Genomic DNA, 27,569 nt, shown 5'->3' with positions numbered 1-27,569 from the left:
GTCCTGTTTTTCCAACTTAAATAAGGCTCTCTCAATAACTAAGCACATTTTTGGGATTAACATACAAAAAAGCCTCGAAATTCCTTCGGCCTGGGAAAGTAAACCACATCTATAGATAGTCAGGTTCCTCTGAGACCAGCCATTAAAAACAGTTTTTGCTTTGTGTAAACACTAGTTTCAACACTTTCAGGTGGACATTTGCTAAATACAATAGTGTTTCATCTTAATACCACATGTATCTGAAATGTCAGAATAATGAATTGTCAAAATTTCAAAATTACTCCTTCTGAGAAAGAAAAAATGATTATTGATGTTGAACCAGCAGGGCCCAATATGACGCATTTTTGCAAGTACGCTGTACTTCAGAAGAATTCTATTGGTGGAGTTGAAAAATACTGTGGACCAATGACGTCGCGTTTTGTTGAGACGTTCAAAATAACATTTCTGACAGATACGAAAGGAGTGGGCCATAATCGGTGAGTTGTTTATTTTATCACACGGGAGCAATGTTTTTTTAGCGACTAATCCAAGATTACCTACAGTTTTTGTAAATTAATAGTACCTGACGTCTCGGAGACTCGACTGGGGGAGACATTCGCCCTTTGCTAACGGACGGATTCCGCCAAACTACCACCGAAGAAGCGCGTGCCCTTCTTCGGCGCTTCTCGCTCGCTCGCGCTATGTGTTCAATGTTTGAGCGCGACCGAGCACCCACAGTGGCTGCACTTTGAACACATAACGGTCAATAAACCAATGACTGTAGTTCTGTAAATATATGTATACATTTATACATATATTAAACATATTAGCTGTTGTTCAGTGAAAGCTAGTAGGCTAAAAGCTAGCAGGCCAGCAGAGCCCGCTGGTTGAGGCTGTTGGCTAACCGGTGTTAGCTTGTTAGCCTCTCGGTTGCTGTGTTCGTGCTGCTGTGCTGCACATCCATATCCTCCAGGCGTAACACAAGTTTGGTTGAAGAGAGAAGCCATGTAGTCAATTAACCGATTTAGCTGTTTGCTATATTCATAGTTAATAGTGTATGGTCATTATTACTTAAGTTCAAGTGATTTATTAATATCGGTTGTTTTATGACATTAACGATCATTTATGATCATTTATCATTGTGTCCAATGACTGATATGTGAATCCTTTATGATTTCATATCTGCTTTTTGACAGCGCTGTCTAGAAGGCAATAATGACTTGTTTATAGTTTTGTCTAAAATTCAAGTAAAATCATAATGTGCATTATAAATATAACAGTAATAGTTTTAGTAATGTAAAATGTATATAAATAATAATAATTACAGCACAATATTAAATAATTTAAATATTATAAACTGAATCTTTTATTAATTTTGTTTAAAATTAACTTAATGAATACTATTGTTTCCCATTGAACACATAGTAATGTTTTGCTATTGTTGGTTGATAATCTGTTTAGAGACCTACCTGATGGTATTTTTAATATTGTTGACCCCATATTGAAGAACCAATAGCCACTTATGTAGAAAAGTGTGAATATTTTGACATATTGGTCAAACTGAAAATCATTATTACTGAATAAATTGGCCAGGTGAACCTTACTGACATAAACTATACAGGCTATTGCCTTCTAGTAAAAGGAAGGATGAATGATTTCATATCCAGATTTTGTTGTGTTTGCATGCATTTACATGCAGCTTTGTTTCCGTTTAATATTCAAATGGTATGTTTATGATTGCCAGGATGAACTTGACAGACTCATTTAAGCTTGCTCTGTGACATTTCCGCTGTAATTATTTAGTCTTTTGTGCTGTCTTGATAAATTATGCTGAGTGAAACTAATGAGTGTGGCTTTGTTTTTACCACAGTTTGCACGTCATGTAGCGCTCAGCCCCCTCATGTTAACACTGATAACTTGCTGTAAGGACATTTCACTTGCCATCTGCCATGGAATGTCTGTTATTTCACACTCATCCTCCTCTCTTCCTTAAAACATCCCAGTCCATTCTCTTCCTGTCACCTCATGCAGCCTGAATCTGCCCAAAACCTCCACTCTCATCAAAGCGTCAAATCAACTCGTTAAATTTCGAGAAAAAAGTCGAGATAAAATGTTGAGAATAAAGTCATTAAATTACGAGAATAAACTCATTAAATTACGAGAAAAAAGTCTTTAAATTACAAGAATAAATTCGTTAATTTAATGACTTTATTCTCAACATTTTATCTCGACTTTTTTCTCGAAATTTAACGACATTTTTCTCATAATTTAACGAATTTGTTCTCGTAATTTAACGAAATTTTTCTCATAATTTAACTAATTTGTTCTCGTAATTTAATGACTTTTTTCTCGTAATTTAATGACTTTATTCTCAACATTTTATCTAGACTTTTTTCTCGAAATGTAACGACATTTTTCTCATAATTTAACGAATTTGTTCTCGTAATTTAACAAAATTTTTCTCATAATTTAACGAATTTGTTCTCGTAATTTAATGAGTTTTTTCTCGTAATTTAATGACTTTATTTTCAACATTTTATCTCGACTTTTTTCTTGAAATTGAATGAGTTTTTTTCTTGTAATTTAATGACTTTATCCTCACCATTTTATCTCGACTTTTTTCTCGAAATTTAACGACATATTTCTCATAATTTAACGAATTTGTTCTCGTAATTTAATGACTTTTTTTCTCGAAATTTAACATCTTAAATCTCGAGATGGTTTTATTTTTTTATTATTGCTTGACCCTAATCCTCTTCCGTAGAATTTTCAGCATCATTATGTCTGTCACATGATCCTTCAGAAATCATTCTAATATGCTGATTTGGTACTCAAGAAACATTTATTATTATTTTTAATAATGTTGAAAAGTCTTGTGCTGCTTAAAATTTTTGTGGAAACTGAAACTTTTGAAGATTCTTTGCTGAATAGAAAGTCCAACAGAACAGCATTTATTTAAAATAGTAACCTTGTAAATTTCTTTGATCATTGTAGTGCAGTGCTGAATTAAATAATTCATTACTAAAAAAAACCCTACCTTACCGACAACAAACTTTTGAACATTACTATTGTTGATAAAAAAACAAACAAACAAACAAAAAAACTTTAATCCTTATAAGTAAATGAATGAAGATTGTCAAAATCAGCAAAATCAGTCTTTAAATAATCACAATTAATTAATATAATAATGTTGAATACAATAATGGTGTTTAAAAAGTATGCATTAAACAGTCACCTTTATCTTTTATTGTTAAATTGAATTTAAAGGGATATTTCACCACAAAATAAAAATTTGATGTCTTTCTTCTGAACACAAAATAAGATAGTTTGAAGAATGTCTGTAACTAAGCAGTTGCTGGTCCCCACTGACTTCCATAGTATGGGGGAAAAATGCTGTGGAAGTCAATGGACACAAGAAACTGTTTGGTTACGGACATTCTTAAATCTTATGTTGTGTTCAGCAGAAGATAGTAATTCATACAGGTTTGGAACAACTTAAGGGTGAGTAAATGATGACAGAATTTTCATTTTTGGCTGAACTAACCCTTTAAGTCCTAAATCTTTATTTGAAAGATTTAGTAGGACTGCAGCAGTTTATTTTTAATTGTATGTTTTCTGTTGCATCAAAAGAGGGCGCTTGTATTGGAAACAGACCTTTAACATTTATCCTTTCATCAAATGGTTTAATGTCTTGGCTGGCTTTATATAAACATGTATTATTGTTTCATCTAAAGATATTCTTGTTTCTTTTGAGCAGCCATGGAGTCATCTTCAGTGTACATGTGCTTTCCCTGTTATCGGGAGTTTCCCACACTAGAGGAAGTGCTTGCACATCAGATGACATGCACTGCGGAGAATCCACAACTCCTGCCCAATGAGACGCCTATCGAGGCTGCAGCCGCCGCTGCTGGTCTGCCACAGGTATAGACACACATCCACCATCACAGACACTTCACCCCTAAACTAATTCAAAACTTCATCTTTCTGATAAAACTCATTGGCTCACACAGGAAGTTATCTCTTTCCTAAGAGTCACATGAGATGTATTTGTCAAATTCCTTTTCATTAAAAAATAATTTTTCTTTGTGGTGTTACTCAGCGTTATCTCTAAATGGGGTGCATTAACATGCAGTTCCTGAAAGCCTGTGAAAAATGTAATCTATTTTATTCCCTTAAAACCCCTTGAACTCGTAACTATAATTATCCAAAATAGACTAGAGAATGTGAAGAGCAGCTTCCCATAATCCTGAATGGTGAACTGAAATGTAAAAGGATAATTTTGTAAGCGGATGGGTTTTTTTTGCGCAGCTCCTAATTTGCCTCTTCACTACAGGGGGGAAATTAGGCACTTGAGATTCTGTCTTTTACGCTCTGATGTGGATGCACTTTTACTCTAGTTGTTATAAAAACAGTCGAGTTTGAATTAATGCTTGACGGTTTTTATAATGATTGGAGTAGCTCTCTTCAAGCTAGCTATTAGTCACAGTTGAAAAATAAATTTTCTTGCTTTTTAAACAAGTAGCAAATCCCCACTCAGAAAAAGGTGAATAAAATGAGAAAATGTGCCATTTCATTTTTGCATTGTTATAGATGAGGCCTCCCACATAACTATAACTATTTCTCTATATCAAGGTTGTTTTAGATTTTATTTTTAATACAATATTTGAAATTTACTTTTTGTGTGTGTGTGTGTGTGTGTATATATATATATATATATATATATATATATATATATATATATATATACACATATACACATACACACACACACACACACACACACACACACACACACACACACACACACACACAACCACACATAAAAAATAAATTACATTTATTAAATTTTTTTATTACAAGTTTTTACACAGACGTGTAATTGTATTAAGTGTAAGTGTGGAATACTATAAATACTTTAATTCAAACAGAGAGAGCTGATAGATTATTGATAGAGACACATTACCAAATACATTATAAAAGTGACATTTATTATAATTGGTTTATGTAAATATTGTTTTAAGTTAGCTTAAGTTAAAAGTTGTAGTAATACTTTTAATGTTTTCTAATTGTTAATAAATGTTAAATATACCACAAAAAAAAAAAAAAAACAGTGCAAGAGATGTGCCGCAGGGTGTGAGACCTGGTCTCACATCCTGACGAAGGCAACAGCCACAACGCGCAGGTGTGCAAAATGTTAAATATAATTTGCTGTTAAGGCCTGCTGTTTTTTTTAATTATACCCTAATCCTGAAGGCTATAATTATTCATTTTATCCCCAGAAATCAATAAAAAAAGTCTGTTTTATAGATGCAAATAGAAGTAAAAAGATGCCATTTAACAAATAATTAAAATATCAAATATTTAAAATACTGTCTTTGTGTTGTTTATACATCAGTTTTGAGATTCAATGTGAAAATATATTTTTGATAATAAATTTTAATGTTGCAATTAATTGTTTAAATAAAGAAACCTGTGCAATTATTATTATTTTTTTAATCAATTGACAACCCAAGTATTAAAATATATGTACTTTTGAATTATAACCCAAGAAACAATTGTATATCCAAAAACAAGACGCACATTAATAACTCTGACACATAGCCAGATACGTCCAAAAAAGGGGATAAGTTGACATAATTTTTTTTTTAACTTTTTAAAAATGTTGTTTGTTTTTGTTTATTTAGCATTAGTAATTATAATAATTATTATTTTTAGTATTAGATTATAATGCTGCTCAATATCAGCTGGTGGACGAGATGAGGCTGCAGACTGTTCTGCCCGTTCGCAGTGTCATCGTCTCTTTGACTTTGTTTTTAGATCTCCATCTGCTCTTATCTCATTTGAAACATCCACGCTGAAAATAGATACAACATAAGTGCATCTGTCCATCCGGTTTATGGATGTCCTCAGCCAAACCTCCCTGTCTCTCTGAGTCATCCTCTCTACTCTTAATACCCTCTCATCAAGATGGCTTAAATGGGTGCTTAAACTATTTAGAAAAAAGATTGCATGGCAAACACAAACAGTTTTGTGCCATGTCAGTTCAATAGGATGTCGCAGCCGGTTGCATCAGATGATGGTAGCACGGACCCCCACGCCGTGCCCTTGGTAACAGTGAATGTTTGCTTGAATTAAGTGTGACATGAGCTAACTCCTTGAGTGGATTTTTACACTCTACATCTGGGTGTTTCCTTTTGGTGTTCAGGGAGAAGTTGAAACTTGTTTGTTCTTTTTAGTGTATATAAAATATTAAAGGAGTTGTGCAATGTGCTGGTACAAGAGCAAATAATGTCCACACTGAAAAGCTGAGAATTAAAAAAAAAAAGACTCCCTGGAGAAGAATGTACAATAAGTCAATGACAAAATGTCTAGTATCAATGATAAAGAGAAGGAAAAATCTTTTTAAAATGTTTTAAACACATGTGTAATGTACTCTTTGAATTCATATAATTTCAGAAAATTTTAAATGTAATTACTAATATATATATATATATATATATATATATATATAGTACAGTTCAAAAGTTTGGAACCACTAAGATTTTTAATGTTTTTAAAAGAAGTTTCGTCTGCTCACCAAGGCTACATTTATTTAATTAAAAATACAGTAAAAACAGTAATATTGTGAAATATTATTTCAATTTAAAATAACTGTTTTCTATTTGAATATATTTCACAAAGTAATTTATTCCTGTGATGGCAAAGCTGAATTTTCAGCATCATTACTCTAGTCTTCAGTGTCACATGATCCTTCAGAAATCATTCTAATATGCTGATCTACTGCTCAAGAAACATTTAATGTGTACAATTGTACAAAATATTTGTGTACAATATTTTTTTCAGGATTATTTGATGAATAGAAAGTTCAAAAGAACAGTGTTTATCTGAAATCTAATCTTTTGTAACATTATAAATGTCTTTACTGCCACTTTTGATTGATTTAATGCATCCTTGCTGAATAAAAGTATTCATTTCTTTAATTTCTTTTCAAAAAAATAAAAATAAAAATTCTTACTGACCCCAAACTTTTGAACGGTAGTGTATAATGCTACAGAAGCTTTGTATTTCAGATAAATGCTGTTCTTTTGAACTTTCTATTCATCAAGGAATCCTGAAAAAAAAAAGTACACAACTGTTTTCAACATTGAAAATAATCATAAATGTTTATTGAGCAGCAGATCAGCATATTAGAATGATTTCTGAAGGATCATGTGACACTGAAGACTGGAGTAACGATGCTGAAAATTCAGCTTTGCATCACAGGAATAAATTACTTTGTCAAATATATTTAAATAGTACACAGTTATTTTAAATTGTAATAATATTTCACAATATTACTGTTTTTTACTGTATTTTTAATTAAATAAATGTAGCCTTGGTGAGCAGACGAAACTTCTTTTAAAAACATTAAAAATCTTAGTGGTTCCAAACTTTTGAACTGTACTGTATATATACTATATATATTTTTTCCTTACACATTGAATGCATGTCAGCGTGTACATCTTAATCATTACTTCTTTTTTTTTTATCATCAAATATCCTTAATATTTAATTCATCAATATCATGAAGTTTGGGGGAGTTGCACCACATGACATTACAATCTGAACTAAATGTGCCTTGTTGCAAAAAAAAGTCAAATTATCTGATATTTTAAGAGATGTATTGACCTTGCAGTTATGTAAGACTGCTTCACAAGGTTTTCAAAAAATGTTTATTTTATTCTTTTAATGAGCCTTTTTTTTCTAATTTATGATATCAAGACGGTTGTATAACCCTGACATTTTTTACTTAATGCTCTCCAAATATGTCAAAATGAATTATAATTCAGAAATCAAAATATGCAAATCCTAGAAATGCATTTAATTGAATAAACCCTGAGTAGCATTTTAATGTATTTTGAAAAAAAAAAGAAAAGAAAAACAACAAAAAATAGATTCAAAAAATAAAATAAGCATCAGATCTTTAACCCAAATTGCATTTACAAACTTTTATTCCCTCTATAATTTTCATATTGTGTCATCAGATTACTTGATGTGTATGTTTTCTGTCTTCTCACTAGGTGGCGATGCAGGCTATGTCGGTTCCCCAAATCCAGACTCAGACAGCTGTTGATTTGTCTTCTCTGCTAGAACAGAAGAAAACTTTCCAGTCAGATGCTCCGCGTGTTCTGTACCAGTGCGCTGACTGTGAGGTTCTCTTTGATGCTCTGTCACTGTGGCAACAGCACCGCAAGATGGGCTGTTGCCTTGAGACAGGACCTGGGCCTGGAGAAGAACAGAGTGGAGAAAGTCTTGAAACAGAAGCCCAACCGCTGCCTAGCCAGCCAGAATATCAGGACGCTGAGCAGGCACAAGAACAGACGGAGGTGATGGAAGAGGGAGGACAGGCTGAAATGAAGATGGACAGCACTCGTCAAGAATTTGTGGAGGTTTCCGGAAGAGTTGCGGCACCTGGGACCTCTCAGCAGGACGTACCAAGAAAAAGTGTCCCCAAGGAACCTCCAGACGTCTCGGTCACCAAAAAAGCTGCGCCAGTGGAGACCTCGGCTGAAGAGAACAGCCCTGCCACAAGGCGCAGGGGACAGAAGAAGGCCAAACCCCCCTCCAGCCTGCTCTGCGTGGAGTGTGGACAAAGCTTCAGCCTGGTTCCTGAGCTTGTGACTCACCGCAAGACTCAGCATGGCTTAAAAGACGCCATACACCGCTGCACGGTGTGCGGAGAGGGCTTCCTCAACACCACTCTTTTCCTCTATCACCGCAAGCAGCACCGCTCAGAGGTGCAGGAAGAACCCAAGCAGACACCACCTACCGTTCCACAGCTTTCCACAGCTATGCTGGAAGCCTCAGGTGAAGGACTCTTGCTTTTAGCCACAGCGGGAGAAGGCCAGAGCCTAATGGAGGTGACCACTCTGGAACAGACCATAACTGAGACCCCTGTAGCACATGTGGAGGTTGAGCTGAACAATGATGGGACGAGAGGATCTGAGACTCTCCAGACTGAGCAGGAACCTTCAGTGGAAGGCACTGAGATTGTGGTGGAGAAGATGGAGGAGGAGAGGGATGGAGCAAAGCAAGACGAAGGAATGGAGGTGGTCATTGATAAGATACAAGGAGACATGGAGATGGAAATGAGCGCTGTGGTTGAGGAGACCCAAGGAGAGGTGGAAAGTAACTCCGCAGAGGGATCTGTGACGGCACCCCCCTCTGCTTTCCTCTGCCATCAGTGCGGATATGTTTTCACTAATGATAAAGAGTTGGCCACACACCGCAGAACCAAGCACGGCCTGGAGGCGGCGTTGCACACTTGCACGGAGTGTGGGGCTGAGTTCATGAGCACCACGCAGTTCCTGTACCATCGCCGGGAGCACAAAAACACAGCTGCGGGACATCCACCCGCTGCTGAACTGAAAAGCAGACTCTACCCTACTGCAGCTCCAGCTATTGTTGTGAAACCTAGAGACAACGTGAACCTCAGACAACCAGGTCAGACTGAGTGCACACAACACAATTCCAAAGAGACCTAACTAAGTAGGATCTCCGTACGTGCTCTGTTGTTTGGGTGTTTTACTAACTGATAATGTAACTCCATGTTTATGGTTCTGGGCTGCACAGAAACTGTCTGAAAATAGTCAGATCTGAGTCTGACAAAAGTTCTCAGAAGAGAACTTTTGTACAATTGAGAAATTGTAGAGAACAATACTTAAAGGGCTAGTTACCCAAAAATAAAAATTCTATCCCTCATGTTGTTCCAAACCTGGATATGTATCTTCTGTGGAACATTAAAAAAAGATATTTTGAAAAACTTTGATAACCAATCCGTTTTAGTTACTATTGATTTCCGTTGTAAGGACAAAAACACGGAGACACTTCTCAATTTCATTATTTTTTGTACGTATTATTTTGTGTTCCACTGAAGAATAAAAGTTATACAGGTTTAGAACAACTATCCCTTTAAGTAAAAGTTTTGAAGTTACTAATTAATTATATTTTGAAAGTACCAAATTAATTACTTAAATCAGAGGTTTTCAGTTTGGGATCTTGAAGCTGTGTTAATAAAAAGTAAGTCTTACAGAATTAAAATTCTTATTCTGCTTTATAGTGACTGATCAGAAACCATGATAATAATTATAACTATTGTATTCTATTGTACAGACTCCATTTTAATAGTAGAAAATAAGAAATAAAATAGTTGCTTGAAACAGAAAAGGAAATAATAGACTAACAGAAATCATATATGCAAGGGTAAATAAAGAACCCGTTGTTTCAATAAGTACTGTTCAGTGTTTCCTTTACTCTTTACCTTAAAAACTATGTCTATAAAGGGTAATATTTTATGTATTTGAGGTCTGAGATGTGGGAAAGGTGAAGAGAGAGAGGGCAAACAGTTTGTGGTTTAGCACGGTATTGCCGTCTAATCAGCCAATACTGTCTTAAATACCGTGCATAACACTTCATCTTTTATAACATGCAACAATGTTAATTTTTTTTCGTGAAAAATTACAGTTTTGGACATATAAGGTAATAAAAAATAGATTTAAAAAACCCTTACAGTAACTACAAATGAGCATGTAAAGCAAATATTTAAAAAAAAAAATTCAGTGTGGAGCATGCCTCTGCCCCACCCAATGTTATTACCCTTTTCCCCCTTACCTGTTTGCATCCCTGAGAAAAAGAACGTAGTCTGATTTTTTTTTTTTGCAGTGTAGCCAACTTTATGTATCTGGACATTTTTGATTCACAGCTTGCAAGAACGTTAAAGGGGTGGTTCATTGCGATTTCACTTTTTTAAACTTTAGTTAGTGTGTAATGTTGCTGTTAGAGCATACAAAATCTGCAAAGTTAGGATGCTCAAAGTTCAAAGCAAAGGGAGATATTTTCTAGAGGTCAACCGATATGGGTTTTTCTCTGGCCGATGCCGATATTTAGAAATCAGGGCAGCTGATGGCCGATATATGATGCCGATTTTTTTTGGCCGACTTTCTTTTCATCCCCTTCATCTCATAAAATCTAATAGTTAAGTAATAAGAAGTGATACAGAAAATTGCTTAAATTAAACATTTATTGAATAACACAAGCCTCTCCAATCAGTGCACTAAAAATAATGTATACATTAAATATTATATACACAAAACAGGTCATCAAAAATCTAGACTGTCAAATAAACTTAGTAGTAGCCTAATTCATAGTAATAATACATGGATCAACTTTTTAAGCACCTTCTCAAAACTATTCTGAAGCATTTTGGTTTATGTTTGTTGACAGACATTTCTATACTGTAAGTAAAACGGCCATAATCTTTAGTGATAACAAAAATAAAAGAGTTCACCCATATTACACAGCCTGCTGCTTATAACTGCACTTGCCCAATAAGGCTATGTCGGACCCACAGACACATTTAATGAGGAAAGTTAACGGTCCAAGTTTTAGCCAGAAGTTTCGTCTGAATTGGACGTGTTTCTACTTTCACATGCAAATGACTTGTTTCTCTTTTGATAAGCATGGCCGGCATCAATCCTAGTAGGCTACAATTATGCTTTCAAAACGATCTGTTCCCCCTGCCATCGTTACTTGAAGTTGTGTGAACGAGGCGCGGATGCAGTGCGTGAGTTGCTCCATCTAACACGCAACCTCAGAGGGAGAGAAATTCTCCAGTAATGTACAGAAACAGAATTGATAACGTCAGAGCTTATCTATACAACGCAGGCTAATATAATAATTTAGCCGATGGGCTCGTTACCAGGTTTTGGTACCCGTGCCTACCTGTAGCCTAAACTACAGCTGGTTGAAGGCTCGCACACCCCGTCCGCGTGTACAACGGGGCGTGTATGAGCAAGTACAGGTCTCTGCAGGACATTAATGATTGATGGGCGAGGCCATAAACAGAGGGACTTTTTTGAGAGCGCTACCTGATTTGCTCACTTCAGAGTGTGGTAGGGTTTAGGGGTGGGGTTGGGTGAAGGGGATCATTTTCATTGCATGATATATAAACACCCACCAGTTTGAAAACACCCACAAATACAGAAACGCCCACTTTTGTTCTGCAGAGACCTCATACTTGAGCACTTGAGTCCACTAGATAGTGCGCACGAGCCAAACATGTTTTTCCACGCTCACGGCAAAGGAGTATACTTTGAAAGGCTCGCGCGCTCAACTCTGCATGAGATGCAGCGAAAGGCGAAAAATGAAGTATAACCGGGTCTTTATGCCGGAGGAATGGCAATCGCGCCTGCCTATTAATCGACCTAATTTGCAGCACAATCAGCCGATGCCATTTAATTATAAAATACCAAAAATCAGCCTATATATCGGCCAGCCGATCAATTGGTCGACCTCTAATATTTTCTTTTCAAGAATTCTCTGTTTAAGGACTACAACAAACAGCTGGTAAGGACTACAACGAGTCTCTTCCTGGGTTGGTGACATCACTAACCCTAAAATTTACATAAACCCTGTCCCCGAGAACACGCAACAAAGGGGTGAGGTCATGTTATTGCAATACAGTATGTAACACAAATGCAATAGCATGTCATAAAGGCAAGATGACAACATGACAAATTATAACTGTAATTAAACTGAACTATACCTGTTCTATCTTCATGCAGCATATATTCTCTGGCTCTGTAAACATCTTACAACAGTTCCCACACAAGCAATTTATAGATTATCATGACTGAATATGCAATCAATAACTTTAAGATCCACATCAGCTACATAAATTCATCAAGTGAGTCTGCGTGAGGTAATCCGCGCTGCTAACACGAGCTCCTGAAACTCCGCCCTCTTCGTAGGAGCAGCAGCTCATTTGCATTTAAAGGGACACGCACAAAAATGGAGCGTTTTTGCTCAGCCTCAAAAAGGGACAAATTTAAAATGATCTGTGGGGTATTTTGAGCTAAAACTTCACATACACACTCTGGGGATACCAGAGATTATTTTACATCTTGTAAAAGTGGCATTAAATGAATCCTTTAAATTTATGATGTTCCACTATCTTTCAAAAGATTGGGGTCTGTGAAATTTTTTAATGTTATTGAAAAAAGTCTCCTGCTCACAAAGGCTACATTTATTTGATTAAAATACAGTAAAAACAGTAATGTTCTGAAATATTATCATAATTTAAATTGACTCTTTTCTATTTTAGTATATATGAAAATGTAATTTATTCCTGTGATGGCAAAGCTGAATTTTCAGCATCATTACTCCAGTCTTTAGAGTCACATGATCCTTCAGAAATCATTCTTATATGCTGATATGCTTGGTGCTTAAGAAACATATTCAGGATACTTTGATGAATAGAAAGTTACAAAGGAGAGCATTTATTTGGAATAGAAATCTTCTGTAATATTATAAATGTCTCTACTGTCACTTCCTTGCTGAATAAAAGTATTCTTTTCTTTAATATATGTATATTTAATATATACACTGCCCTCCAAAAGTTTGGAAACGCCCTAGAAAAGTGGGGTTTTGGACAATATTGGCATGAATCCTTTTTAATTTGTGATCATTTTGCACTGATAAGGGACAACACAAATTACGAAAACATATTTTATTACATAAACAGCTTATACATAGAAAAAAATTAAATTTTCGATTCACCAAATAACCACCATTATCAGCTATCTGACCTAAACTGGGTTCTAATTGGTTCATTGTATTCTAAATTTAGCTGGCAATCAATTGTTGAAGCTATTAAGGTGTCCTGACCCAAAAATCTTTTACAAACCTGGGCCAAGTTTAAACCAGTAACCAGGCATCACAGCTGGCAAAGGGGCATTTCTGACTTTGACATGTATATATTGCCATTATTATGTAATCAAAATGAAAATTATTATTGCTGGTCTTCAATGATAATGTCAAGTTACTTTAATGTTTTTGGACCCAAAAATTATAAGGATTTATGCCGATATCATCCAAAACCACACTTTGCCAGGGGTGTTTCCAAACTTTTGGAGGGCAGTGTATATGTACACATTACTGACCTCAAATTTTTGAGTGGTAGTGTACATGAAAATGGGAGACACATTTTATTAGTTTGTGAAACAGATACCTGCTAAATACTACAAATTTCTGCTATCTGATAGTGGCAGGTTGTGATATGGTACATTACTTAATCAGTATTTCACAATGTTCATAATGTTTCAAATTAATATGAAATTACATGGATAGTCTCTTCTGTTTAGATTCCCCATTAACAGAGTTTTTCTGTCAACAGTAACAGCAGCAGCAGCTGCAGACGGTGGCATTGAGGCTCCCGCCAAGCTGAGCCGCGAATGGTCACGCACCGCCCTGCCCCACGAGTGCCCACACTGTGGGCAGGGCTTTACACGGCGCAGCCGCCTGCGTGAGCACGTGTTCCAGCACACAGGTGAGAAACTCTTCAACTGCAAAATTTGCAAAAAGAGCTTCCCATCTCCGGCCAACCTACTGCGTCACAACCTGACCCACGGAGGATCCCGCATATTCAACTGCCCCCTCTGTGAGAAGCGCTTCTTCCAGCCGACGTCACTCAAACGGCACATGCTGATTCATCAGGGTGGACCCCAGGAACGCAGAGTCAGAGGCAAAGGGAAAGGCAAGGGACAATCAAGTGATGGGCGTCTACACATCTGCCCAGAGTGCCCTGCCAGCTTCAAGTTTGAGTCCCAGCTGAGGAGTCACAGGTCTGTGCGTGTTTTACCCAAAAATCTAAATTCATTATTTGCTCACCGTCATGCATTTCTTCTGCAAAACAAAAGAATATATTTTAAGAATGAACTGTTTTTGTCTGTACAATGAAAGTGAATGGGGTTCAAAACACTTTTCTTTTATGGATGGGAAAAAGAAACTTTCAAAAATTCTTTTGTGTTCCACAGAAGAAAGAAAGTCACAGAGGTTTGTTTCTTTTAAATATATTCATCCTCCTCCATAGCTTGTTCCCAGAGATGATTGATATTAAATCTGACTGTAAATAGAGATGGAAAGGTATAAGTAGTCAGCAAGAACTTAAATTGTCTGGCGCTGCTTACAAATCCGATTTGGTTTTCAAATCCGATCTTTAGGAGTGACTGTCCGCGCTGTCATTTAGCAAGTGATGAAATCTGATCCATTTGTTCAGACGGTGTAGTCAGTAACTGGTGCATCAACATGGCTTGCTGTTGTAATGATGTAAGCATCAGCATGATGCCAGACATTCTCAAACAACAACTCAAACTAGCTGTCAGTGTGGGAAGAGAGGACGGAAAACTGCCTCTTCTCCTGTCTGTCATGACATCTCGCTGCGGTGCTGAACTACGAGGTGCGTGAACAGATGCATTTTGTGCATATACCGAAAGAGTGAGTGAAAATGATGTATACAGTTGTAAACATGGAAAGGATTATGTGTGTTTTGTGCAACAGATAGGCCAAAAAATTCGATTTTTGCTGCCTGTCTTAACAAAGTGTCTGATGCCAGATTTATTTGAGTGGGGTCTAAAGATGACACCGGACTAATCGCAGGATGTTTCTGTTGGTTAACAAGCTCTGTTCGTACCCTACTTTGTTATGGTCTTTGACCCTACAGGTTTTTCTGTACTGGAAACACTCGCCCTGTCAAAACGTACATCGTCAGGAAGAGGTCTGATTAGTCTCTAAGAGAAGTGATCAATTAAACAAGTGCCTCTGACGATTCCCATGTGATGTATTTAGCAATGCCTTAATTTGGCAGCCAGTCAATGTGAATCTTGCAGAAATCAGAACAGGAGCACTAAACAGTCACCATGGACATTCAGCATCTTGCTGTTGTGTTTGTGGTATGTGGCTTTGCTTTTGCTGCTGGAAAAAAGTAAAAGAAAACTAGAGATAAGGGTGGCAGATGACTGGGCCAGTATTTTTTTTTTTTTTAAGTAACACGCAAGGATGCCTTTAAACTGATCAAATCTGACATTAACGGCATTTATGCTTCAATAGATTTCTATTTAAAATAATTGCTGTTCTTTTAAACTTTCCATCGATCAAAGAATCTTGAAAAAACATGGTTTTCACAAAAATATTAAGCAGCACAACTGTTTTTAACATTGATTAAAAAATAAGAAATGTTTCTTGAACACTAAATCAGCATATTAACCCAAACCTGACCTTTGTACAAAAATGGCTTAATCAATAAAAAAATGTGTAACACTTTACAATAAGGTTCATTAGTTAACATAAACTAATAATGAACTGTACTTATACAGCATTTATTAATCTTTGTTAATGTTAATTTCAACATTTACTAATACATTAAAATCTTATTAAAGGGTTAGTTCACCCAAAAATTAAAATAATGTCATTAATTACTCACCCTCATGTCGTTCTACACCCGTAAGACCTTCGTTCATCTTCAGAACACAAATTAAGATATGTTTGATGAAATCCGATGGCTCAGTAAGGCCTGCTTTGCCAGCAATGTCACCGAACTTCTCAAGATCCAGAAAGTTACTAAAAACATATTCAAAACAGTTCACGTGAGTACAGTGGTTCAACCTTAATATTATAAAGCGATAATACTTTTTTGTGTGCCAAAAAACAAAACAAAATAACAGCTTTTCAATAATATCTAGTGATGGACAATTTCAAAACACTGCTTCAGAGCTTTTCAAATCTTTTGTTTCGAATCAGTGGTTCGGATCGCATATCAAACGGCTAAACTGCTGAAATCACGTGACTTTGGTGCTCCGAACAACTGATTCGACAACTGATTTTAAATATGTTTTTAGTACCTTTCTGGATCTTGAGAAGTTCGGTGACATTGCTGGCAATAGTGGCCTCACTGAACCATCGGATTTCATCAAAAATATCTTAATTTGTGTTCTGAAGATGAACGAAGGTCTCAGGGGTGTAAAACGACATAAGGGTGAGTAATAAATTACATTTTCATTTTTGGGTGAAATAACCCTTTAACATTAGTTAATGCACTGTGAACTAACATGAACAAACAATGAACAACTGTATTTTCATTAACGTTAATGAAGATTAGTAAATACAGTAACAAATGTATTGCTTATGGTTAGTTCATGTTAGTTACTACATTTACTAATGTTTAACTAATGAACCTTATTGTGAAGTGTTACCGAAAAATTTATTATTGTACATAATTTTTTCCTGAGAAATGAGTTGAAATTGATGAGGGTTGAGTTGAAAAAATGAGTGTTCTCAGTATAGAAAACACAAACAAAATGTTGCTAAACATGCTAAACATCATATTGACTACTATTGAATGCTTTGTTATTTACCCTGGTATAAGTTGAATTAGGGGTGTGACGAGATCTCGCGAGACTAAAATGTGACGAGATTTCTCGTCGAGGCGAAAAGTAGTCTTGTGATATTGCCAATGCCATGACAGAGTGTTAGGATGATTAGGAAAGAATATGCCACCGCTACGTTTACATTATGCCTCCACTGTCGATTTGCTTTGTATTTAAATAAAAAACATTTAATTCAGTTGGATAATGGTCGCCGCCGCTCCATATTTATAGAGTACGCGCGATCGAGAAAGTGAAAGTAAATGCGAGCGCGCATTCGATTCAAACGCGATTTCAATACCCCGCGTTTTGAAAGCGGCTCCCTGATGCATGCAAATATCTCTCAATATGAAAGCTATTTTAGGCTGGGCAGTGTAGTGAGAGTGCGATTATGGTTGCACTTATTGTAAAGTGTTACCATAAAAATGAATAACAATTTTTTCTTAATCTTATCAGAGGTGTAAAAAGTACTCAAAAATGTTACTCAAGTGAAAGTACAAGTACTGAGTGAAATTTTTACTCAATTAAAAGTAAAAGTATCTGGCCAGAATCATACTTGAGTAAAAGTAAAAAAGTACTACATTAAAATTGTACTTGAGTGTTAAAAAAGTAAAAGTAACAGCAAGAATGAAAACTAGAGATTCTTGTTTAAGCTTTTAGTCTCTAAAAACATGAAGTGAATGAACCACATACAAAGTTTTATCCTCCTTTAGAACTGTTTGTGTTTAATTGTATTTAATTATCAAACTATAAGACTACCTAATGCCAGTATGAAACATGCTACTCAAAGTTGCAAAACCTCGGATTTAACTTAAGCAGAAGCTGATTTTCAAAACTGTGAGTGTCAAGCCTAGCTCTTTTGGGGCTAAAAATCAATCCTGCAGTGCCTAAAACACTGGTGTCTGAAACACAGGCCAGATATCCATCCGACTCTTTGCTGGCTTCATGTGTTGTTGGTTTCAAAGAAGCGAAAATCATCATCAGATGAACTGTTGGCCACGGGTGCTCTGGATTCTGTGGCTGATTTTTGACTTCCTCCATTTTCTTCCACTGACTGTTATAATTTCCAGGTCAACAAAGAGCTTAGAACCCAAGAGGAGACACTCTGATACTTTTTAGGCAACAGTCACTAGATGGCACTCCGGTAGCGCGGCCGCCATTATGGGGTGAAAATACTAACTGGAGCATTGAATCGTTCACATCTTACACACACAAAATCGGCGAATTTCACTGCCAAATCAGAAGCGCAATAGAACAGTTTTTTAAATTAAGTCACCAGTAAATTGAATGGCTCCCACAGTAAATGTTGTATTGTCTTATATATGTTTTATATGTGGAATCAAACCATTCAACCATCTGAGGTAACGTAGTTAGCCTACTTTATTGAGTATTTCCATTTTATGAAACTTTACACATTTATTAATAGTAAATTAATAATTAATACATTTAAGATCATCATATTTACAGCGATCAGTATATTTCAGACCTAGTGGAGTAATAGTAATAATATCTAGGTCTGAATTGAAATAAGCTATATTGTACGTTTTAATGGATCACTCTACAAACATAATGATCTTATAATACATGATGCATTGCTGTGTCCGTTATTGCATAATTCACACTTTTGTACACTTTTGTTTCAATGGACATTAGACAACACTGCAAAATCAAGCTGTTATATTCATATATTTATTGTCCAACATTCCCAATTTTTCTGATGCATGTCATAATTTAATTTCATATGTCGGTATTAATTCAGTGTTTATAAGTCTAATACTAATACTAGATCTTTTAAAGAGTTTTAACCCAAACTGACTGAGAGCAAAAAGGTTTTGTGAAAAAGTTTTTTTTTTTGTTTTGTTAACAAAGCAGCTGATATTGCCAAAGAAACTAGTGGACTGCCAAGTCGCCTTCACCCCAAAATGGCGGAAATGCAAGGCCGCTGCTGGCGCAGGTGTTGCAATTGAACATTCTGTTGAGTGTCACTTCTTGTTAGTGTATATTCTTTGAGGTCAAGGTGCTGTGCATTGTGGTAATTGATGCAACATGACGTCACTTCCAAAGGACCAATGAACATGTCTGACCAATTTCATGGAATGTGAAAATGAATTTGTAAACCTTTAAATTAAACTGGATCTCCAAAAAATAAGTACTTTTTGACTGTAAATAAAATTGTAAGGAGTAAAAAGTACTATTTTTTTCTCAAAAAATGTAATCAAGTAAAAGTAAAAGTATTGATTTTTAAATGTACTCAAGTAAAGTAAAAATCCCCAAAAATAATACTTAAGTACTGTAATCAAGTAAAATTACTCAAGTACTTTACACCTCTGAATCTTATTAAGCACAAACAGTAAGGTTTCATTTGTTAACATTAGTTAATGCACTGTGAACTATCATGAACTAACAATGAATGGCTATTTTTATTAACTAACAAAAAGATTAATAAATACTGTAGCAAATATATTGCTCATTGTTAGTAGATGTTGGTTAATACATTAATGTTAATAAATGAGACCTTATTGTAAAGTGTTACCATTTTTATTTATACTGTTTTTATTTCTATGATCAGTTTGTGGAAAGGAGTTCAGTTAGGAGGTCAAAAGTTGTAGAAGCTCATAAATCATGTACAGTAAGGTCTGAAGAGACTGAACTCATACAGAAGAGAAGTCAGTCAGGTGAGTTAGTGGCAAAACCTTTTACAGTACTTGAGTATTGCTGTCTTTTACTGCATATGATAATTCATACTCAGAAAGTAGAACTGAAATGAGTAGCCAGCTGCGTGTGTATGCAATAATATTAGGACATTTGTGTATGATGCATTTTTGCTTTCGCAATCCAGAAGAGAGATCGCGCTCAGGAGCTACAGCGCGCGCAGCCGCTCACATGAAAGCCCTGTTTAATGGAGAACTAAACAACTAAACGTCTGCTTACACTTTAGGCATGTGATATTATGCTTTTTTTATTTTTTATTTCGATTTTGGCTTCCAAGGATCAGAAAGAAGATATCTGAGGTAAAACTATTAAAAACTAGCCGCGTTTCGTCTAGCACACCTTCTATTCGCGCGTTCATTCCTCCCTAAACCCAAACCTAACGTCAGAATCAGCACAGTCGGTGATTGTTATAAAATCCAGTCTTTACTGTTGCTAAATTGCAGTAAATGTTTGATAATTATCAACGTTTTAAAACGTTGAAAGCACAGTAATCCGCGCAAGAGACGCTGTTCCTCAGGCTGAATTGTGTGCGCGCGCGCTCCAAAACGGATCGCAAATAGACAAACAAATTACACGTTGGGCTTCAGGTGCACGTTCAAACGATCAAACGCACACAAAAATATGTTAAAATAACCGGATTGGAGCGTGTTTAGCTACTTAAACGCAGTTTATATCGTATGTGTACATGAACAGCTGGGAGAAAATCCGATGTGTGTTATTATCTATTGTCTTAAAGTGACAGCACATGATTATGCCATCAGTGTTAATCAAACAAGAAAATGCAAAGAGAAAATCACTCACAGCTCTTCATCTGAATATAGTTAGCTTTAATAAGCATTAATCTATTAATTTATACTGTGAAAACCATGCAGTGTTATTTTACATTTGGTTACTTTACTTCGATTTCTTTTATAGGCTAGGCCTATATTACTTACCTGAACACATGAACAAATGAAAGCACTTTATTTCATTTGTATCTTTGTTTTATTGTATTTGTCAGTTTGTTTTACTTTGTTTCTTTGTTCATGTTCTTACTGTATATTATATAAAACATCAAAAATGGCAGACACCATATAATATAAAGCAAAGTTAAGTACCGATAAGAATACCGTTAAAGTACCGGATCGATAAGCAGTATCGGTAAGAGTAGTAATACCGTTAAAACCTTAATGATACCCATCCCTAGTCACACCCCTACTTTTTATACTACATTATGTAAGATTATAATGCTTATCTAATTATTTTAAACTCTATTCACAGGGGCCTTCATTACTGAATTTCTCACAATGCTCTGTGGCACAGGAGTAAAACACATTAATGCTGCATTAGTACAGGGCTATTATCTCTGTAACATCAAAGTTTCTTGATTTTCCAGAACACTGATACAGCTAATAAGAGCAGAATGCAGATAAACTGTTCAGTTGTTTACAACTAATAAGCATATGTCAGTAATTTACCGAAATTGCGTTCTTAATTGAAATGTTAATAATTAAAAAAAAGATTAGATGGTCTTCCCCCCCCCAGTCATTTTACTGAGGGCACTGGTTAAAAATGACATTGCCGTGGGACTGAGAAGTAAATACGAGCAGTAATTATTGATGTCAATACTAATTACTAAGGACCCTGGTGATTTGAATCCCATGCGAGTGGGCTTTAAGACATTATGGAGGCTGCCACTCTCCCGCACGCCTCAGTTTAATGACGTTTCTTCAGCTCAAAGCTGAAGCTGCATTATTTTTCTGTGATGTTAATTATACCTTTATGCAAGTGCATGACTGTATGCCTTATGAAATGTGGGTGAATTCAAACGTGGTTTTTCTCACATAGCTATTGTTTCTGGATTGGCTCCAGGGATTGCATGATGTAGCCTTTCTTATTCACTCTCTCTCTCTCTGTTTTTCCCTTTTCTAGACTCCTACACACCAGCCATCCTTTCCCTTGCAATGTGTGCGGGGAGGCATTTATACGACGCAAAGAGCTGGACCTCCACTCTCTCATCCACCAAGGTCAGCCTACAGGAAACAATTACACATTCAGCCTTTTGTCCTTACGAGCTCTCATTCACACACTATTTCTTATGTTTATGTGTTAGGATTAGGGCTGTCATTTGATTAAAAATGTAATCAAATTAATTAAACAATATACCGATTAATTAAATTAAGCGCATATCAATATTTGCTGAGGAAAGGCTCCAAATGAAGATATTTCAAAGGCATAATATCATTGTGGAAAGCAAAAGCATTTAATAGACATCACAAAAAGCTTTAGAAGTCTTTGTATTGCCTGTCTATAAAATTAATAATTGAATTAACATTTTATGTATATATATATTCTAAATATAATATATATAATAAAATGTCATTTATTTGGTTATATCTCTCATTCTCTCTCTCGCTTTCTCTAAATATATATATTACATTTTAGTGTGTTTATGTATATACTCTCTGTGTGTTTGTAAAATGTAATTAAGCTCACTGTTTTAAATTGTTTCATTTTTAATTAAAGCATTAGATTGATTAAAACAGTAAAGTAATTAATCATTTTATATACAGACAATATATAGGCTTCTTAAACTAATTTTTTTAATGGCTATTCAATATGTATTATATATTAATTGCAGTAAATGAACATAGGCATACCTAATGCACTCACAAACTCACTTTATTAAGTAGTCCAATCAGTTTTCTCCATTCTCCACAGCTCTGTCTGGGTTAATGTTTGTGTATCTGACCACACACACACAACTCTCTGACAGACCTGTCAAACGAATGAGCTTTCATCGATTTCTTCCCAGTAAATAGATGGGGTCAGAGGTCACATTGATCAGGATGGGTTGTGTGTGTATTGATAAGATCAGCTGCTGATCACTATCACCTCTGATCAGAGCCTCTTACACGTATCAGTCCGCTGCCGCAGATGTTCCTCTCTTCAGCTGAGCAAAGGGAGAGAAAGAAGAAGGACAGATTTTTTTTTATATAGGTGTAAACAAGGGAGTGCAGGGTTGCTTAGTAGAAGCTTTTAAAAGCCTGTAAAGGTCAGTGAAGCTGAGTCACAGCCTGACAGTTTGAATGCTCTGCATCTAAACATCACATCACCCGTGACCCCCATAAAGTGCTGTTATTTCTGCGTATGTGCTGTGCATTCTGTGAAATGTCTGTTTATCAGAAGCCCTCCCTCTGATTGGTACTGTGTAAAATAGAGGGATCTTTTTTTTGTGCTCATATTTGTTGCACTCTTCGTCTCCGGCCCTCTTTTCAGATAAAGAAGAAACGATACGTGTTTGTTTTTCCTCATTTGATAAGAAGCCACAGATGTGTTTTTGCTTGAGTGTGTGTAAGGGAACGTATGCATAAACATAAGTATCTCTCATGTCCGATACACCTGAAGCCAAGGACTAGAGGGTCTGTGTACCTCTCCATTTCTCTTATTGTAGATAAGCACTTTATGATGCATTAAATGTGAGTGGGGTAAGTTGGCCACTTTTAACTTAAGTTGTCCTTCAGTCAAGGAGGAATGAGAGAGAAGTAAAACAAACACAGAAATGGACTAGGCCTATAACCTATGACCATAGAAAAATGAATTCTTAGGGGAAAAAAAGATCCATTGGCACAACTTTTTGACATTATTGGGTAAAATCATGTGTTATGTTGAATTGTTAGATAATGTCAATGATTCATATTTCAGTAGTGTTTGTTAGATGAGCCACTGGCACAGCTTACCCTGAAGCATCTTTTCCACACTGCTACCATTTTGGATAAAATAGTTCACTTAATATTCCTAACTTTTTTAATGGCTTAATGCATTGGCATTTCATCAAGATGTATATGTCAAATTCCTTGATGTGCAAAAAAAACCTCATGTGGCTTTTTCTCAACAGATCATATGATTGGTCCACTGGTTAGTCCAGTCATCCAATCTCATTGCACAGCATTTCAAATGTTGTTTTTAAATGTTATTTTGAAATGCCAGAGCCAAAGTCTGTCATCAAAATGATTTGGTATAATTACCTCCCAGAATGTCTCACATGATTGTGTTCCCACACATCAGGCATCCGCCTCCGAACGAAAGATAACATGACAGTGTTTGTTTCATCTGTGCACTCTGAGGTGAAAATAGTTTTATTTATGTTAGAAAAAGAGCTACAGTGACTTCCCCAAATGCAGCAACTTTATTTTTTATTATTTAGAATTTGCATCAGGTAATGATTATTTTGCTTCATTTGAAAATGTTTTATGAGATATTCCAATTTTTCATACAAGTTAAATTCACAACTTTGGGAGGAAACAAAGCTTGTGACACATCTTACCCCACTCTCAAACCCCTGTGATCTCTCTGTCTTTGTTTGTAGATAAAGAACCAAAAACGTGTCCTAACTGCGGCTCTCAGTTCCTGAATCAGACAGTGCTGGACACACACCTGCAGCGCTGCACAGGGGAGGAGACAGGCCGCCGCAGATATAAAGGTCAGGGAAGAGGCAAGGTGGGAGGTCAACTGGAGTGCGATATGTGTGGACATCGCTGTGTGACTCAGGATGGTCTCGACCTGCATCGCCTCTCCCACACGGGTCAGACACCCCTGCGGTGCCCGCTCACCCCCTGCAGACGACGCTTCGCCTCCAGTGCTGCTTTAGGGGAGCACCTCGTGGCCCACTGCTGTGGAGCATTAGGCAAAAGAAATGCACCACGACGCTTCACCTGTGAGTTCTGTGGGAAGGAGTTTGCCTATGCATCCACCTTCACTGTTCACATGAGAACGCACACCAACGAAAGACCTTTTGAGGTACGTTTCTTTCAGGAAAAAAAGTATTTTCATTTAAACATTTTGTCAGGTCATTCATTGGTTTTAGTCCATTTTAATGTTATTCATATACAGTCAAACCAAAATTTATTAAGACATCTTAAAAATGTAAAAGTAAACAACAAAATATGAAAACCTAAGCTACTAAATTAGTATATAAAATTTATTGTATGCTTATTTATTGCTTTTATACTTATTTGTTTTACTTATTTGCCTTGAAATTTCCATGTTGCAAAATTAGTTCTATTATGACAACTCTCGGAAGATTGTTAGCATAGTAATGGATGTGACAATGTTAATGTATTTGGTCTTGGCGGAATAGATCTGCTACGCTACTGCTGAATTGCTGCTGTTGTAGATTATTGCAGTTGTTGTAGATTATTGCTGCTGCTGCAGAGCAAGTACAGGAACTACTGCCAATACATATGCCGATTCGCTGCTGCGAGTAAGACAGTGCTGCTGCACAAATAGCATATATCAGTAACCAGGGTTGGGAGGGTTACTTGAAAAATGTACTTCATAAAAAAGTATTCAGTATTAAAAGTATTAATGTAATCCAAGTACCACAATATGAAAGTAATGTAATCTGATTACTTTTGGATTACTTCAAGGTCACATATATAAAGAAAGAAAGAGAAAAATCAACTTTACTGTAAATAAATTGCATTTTTAAATTTAATTTTAATTATTTCTTTTCAATTTCTGCAAGTTTTTAAAAGTTACATGTTCCATACTTTTGAATGGGTCTCAACAATAAAAATATTTTAAAAAATCTGATAAATTATCTATTGCACTATTATTATCATTGTTGTTGTTGTTTAGAGCTTAAAAATATAAAAGTGACATCAGATCATAACCAAACTGAACAAGCTCGGATCAAACATTTCTGTTCATGTTTGTTCTGCTTTAATTTTAATGTTTAGCATTTTGGTTACTTTTAAAACCTATTAAAACTAAGCAATCATGTCTCATTTCCACAACTTGGTAATACACAGCCCTGAATATATAATATATATATGCAATATATATGGAAAGGGCTATACAGACATCTAGTGGCTACAGTATGGTATTACAGATTGTTTTTTTAATCATTTGATAAAGAAAGTGTGGAAGGCAAAGTTTGCACTGTACAACCATGTAGTTTGAAAAAACTGTTTCTTTGAAAAAATAAATAAATAAATAAATAATAGCAGTGAAATTTCCATTAATTGAAAGTGTTTTTCCCCTCGGGCAGCATCGTTTCAACTAGCAACAGTGATTCAATCTGCGTCTGAGGAGATTGTAGACGGGTGGCTCGCATGAGTCATCACTTGCAACAGAACCAGGAACTACTGTATAATCAAGCAGCACTTAATATAGTGTTATTATGGCCAAATAATGATTTATTTAGTTTTAAATGAAACCATTGTAATCTTGATAGTATTCCCCCTTTTTTCAAAATGTAACTGTAATCTGATTACTACGTGTTTTGACGTAACTGTAATGAATTACAGTTACTGTTTTTTTGTATCCTGATTACGTAACGCCGCTACATGTATTCCGTTACTGCCCAACCCTCTCAATAACCCATAGCAGATCTATACAGGTGGAGCTGGGGAAGGTGGAGGGTTTTAGAGGACCTCTGAAGCACGCTGCAAACTGTTATAGTGAATGTAACCAGACATTTAAATGTGTGCGCAACAAGCTCATTAGCTGTAGATGTGACATGGACCAATCAGCTTGTGCCAGTAGTTACCGCTGTAATTATCACCAGCTTGCGTTAAGACCCATCAGCCTGTGCCATCTAGAGTTTCATGACAGAACTATGTATTTGTAGTTACAAATTACATACATTATTACTTGTCATAATTTTGTGAATAATAATTTTGTCAGATCTTTGTAATAAAAATCACATATTCATATATTTTTCGTCTTGTCTACATCATCATTGCTGTAATCAGAAAATCTTTCATTAACATTTTCAAACTTTTTCACATCTGTTTCAGTGCACTCATTGTGGGAAGCGTTTCCGGCAGCTTCCGCACCTGCAGGATCACGAGCGCATTCATAGCGGTGAGCGGCCGTTCACGTGTTGGGTGTGCGGTAAAAGCTTCAGTGTAGCAGCGAGGCTAACGGAGCACGCCCGTGTGCACAGCGGCGAACGGCCGTACGTCTGCCCTCGGTGTCCCACCGCCTTCCGCTCACGACCCAACCTCGACAAACACATGCGTCTGCACGCTAATGACCCTGTGGATCCTTCTGCACAGCTGGATGATGATGCAGCAGTACAGACCATCCTCTTAGTACAGGAGTCTGCCTCATCTTCACCATCCTCCTCCTCGTCCGCCATGCCTGTGATCCAGGAGGGCATGTTGGTGGCAGAGGAAGGCAGCTCCTCTGTGGTCTTCCTGCACCCCAACCTTAGCATGCCCACCATCACTGTGCCCTCTATAAATGTTCCCAACATCTCTGTTGTGGCAGGTCAGGATGTGCCTCACACTATTGAGGTTATTTTAGAGGAGACTGTGTAAAGATGATGAGGGGGGTACATGATTTTGTTTTTTGGAAAGGCAGATTCAGCAATAGATAAACAATAGGTCAGGACTTTACAAAAGTCTATTTGTATGTATGGATTTGTGAGAGATGCCTCCTTGACCTGGATATATTTTGCTTTTGTGATATAGATATACAGCGATTCAGCATCTTTACCCTGGAGAAAACAAAATCACAAAGGCCTTTGTAATTAAATTTGCCACTGTAATTACACTTTGATTTTATCTTTTCATTTGAGTATTTTATTTGCCTTTAATACAAAAAATGGACCATAATTTGTGGTGTTAAATTTTAATAAAAAGCTTGAGCTTC

At 36.2% G+C, this 27,569-nt stretch overlaps 1 protein-coding gene across 1 annotated transcript; it reads left to right on the top strand.

Moving 5' to 3' along the window:
• Nucleotides 1–332: 332 nt before the first annotated feature.
• On the top strand, nucleotides 333–27,569 carry znf574 (zinc finger protein 574). Its single transcript, XM_048151953.1, has 7 exons — nucleotides 333–476; nucleotides 3,737–3,900; nucleotides 8,040–9,462; nucleotides 14,192–14,639; nucleotides 21,840–21,934; nucleotides 24,277–24,707; nucleotides 26,711–27,569. Exons 2-7 carry the CDS (start codon nucleotides 3,739–3,741, stop codon nucleotides 27,233–27,235), a joined length of 3,084 nt encoding a protein of 1,027 aa, XP_048007910.1. The 5' UTR covers nucleotides 333–476; nucleotides 3,737–3,738; the 3' UTR covers nucleotides 27,236–27,569.

The sequence above is a fragment of the Megalobrama amblycephala genome, linkage group LG13 (genome assembly GCF_018812025.1).
Source record: "Megalobrama amblycephala isolate DHTTF-2021 linkage group LG13, ASM1881202v1, whole genome shotgun sequence".
NCBI classification, from domain to species: Eukaryota; Metazoa; Chordata; class Actinopteri; order Cypriniformes; family Xenocyprididae; genus Megalobrama; species Megalobrama amblycephala.
Note: the sequence above shows the minus strand (reverse complement) of the source record. Positions and strands in the feature narration are given on the sequence as shown.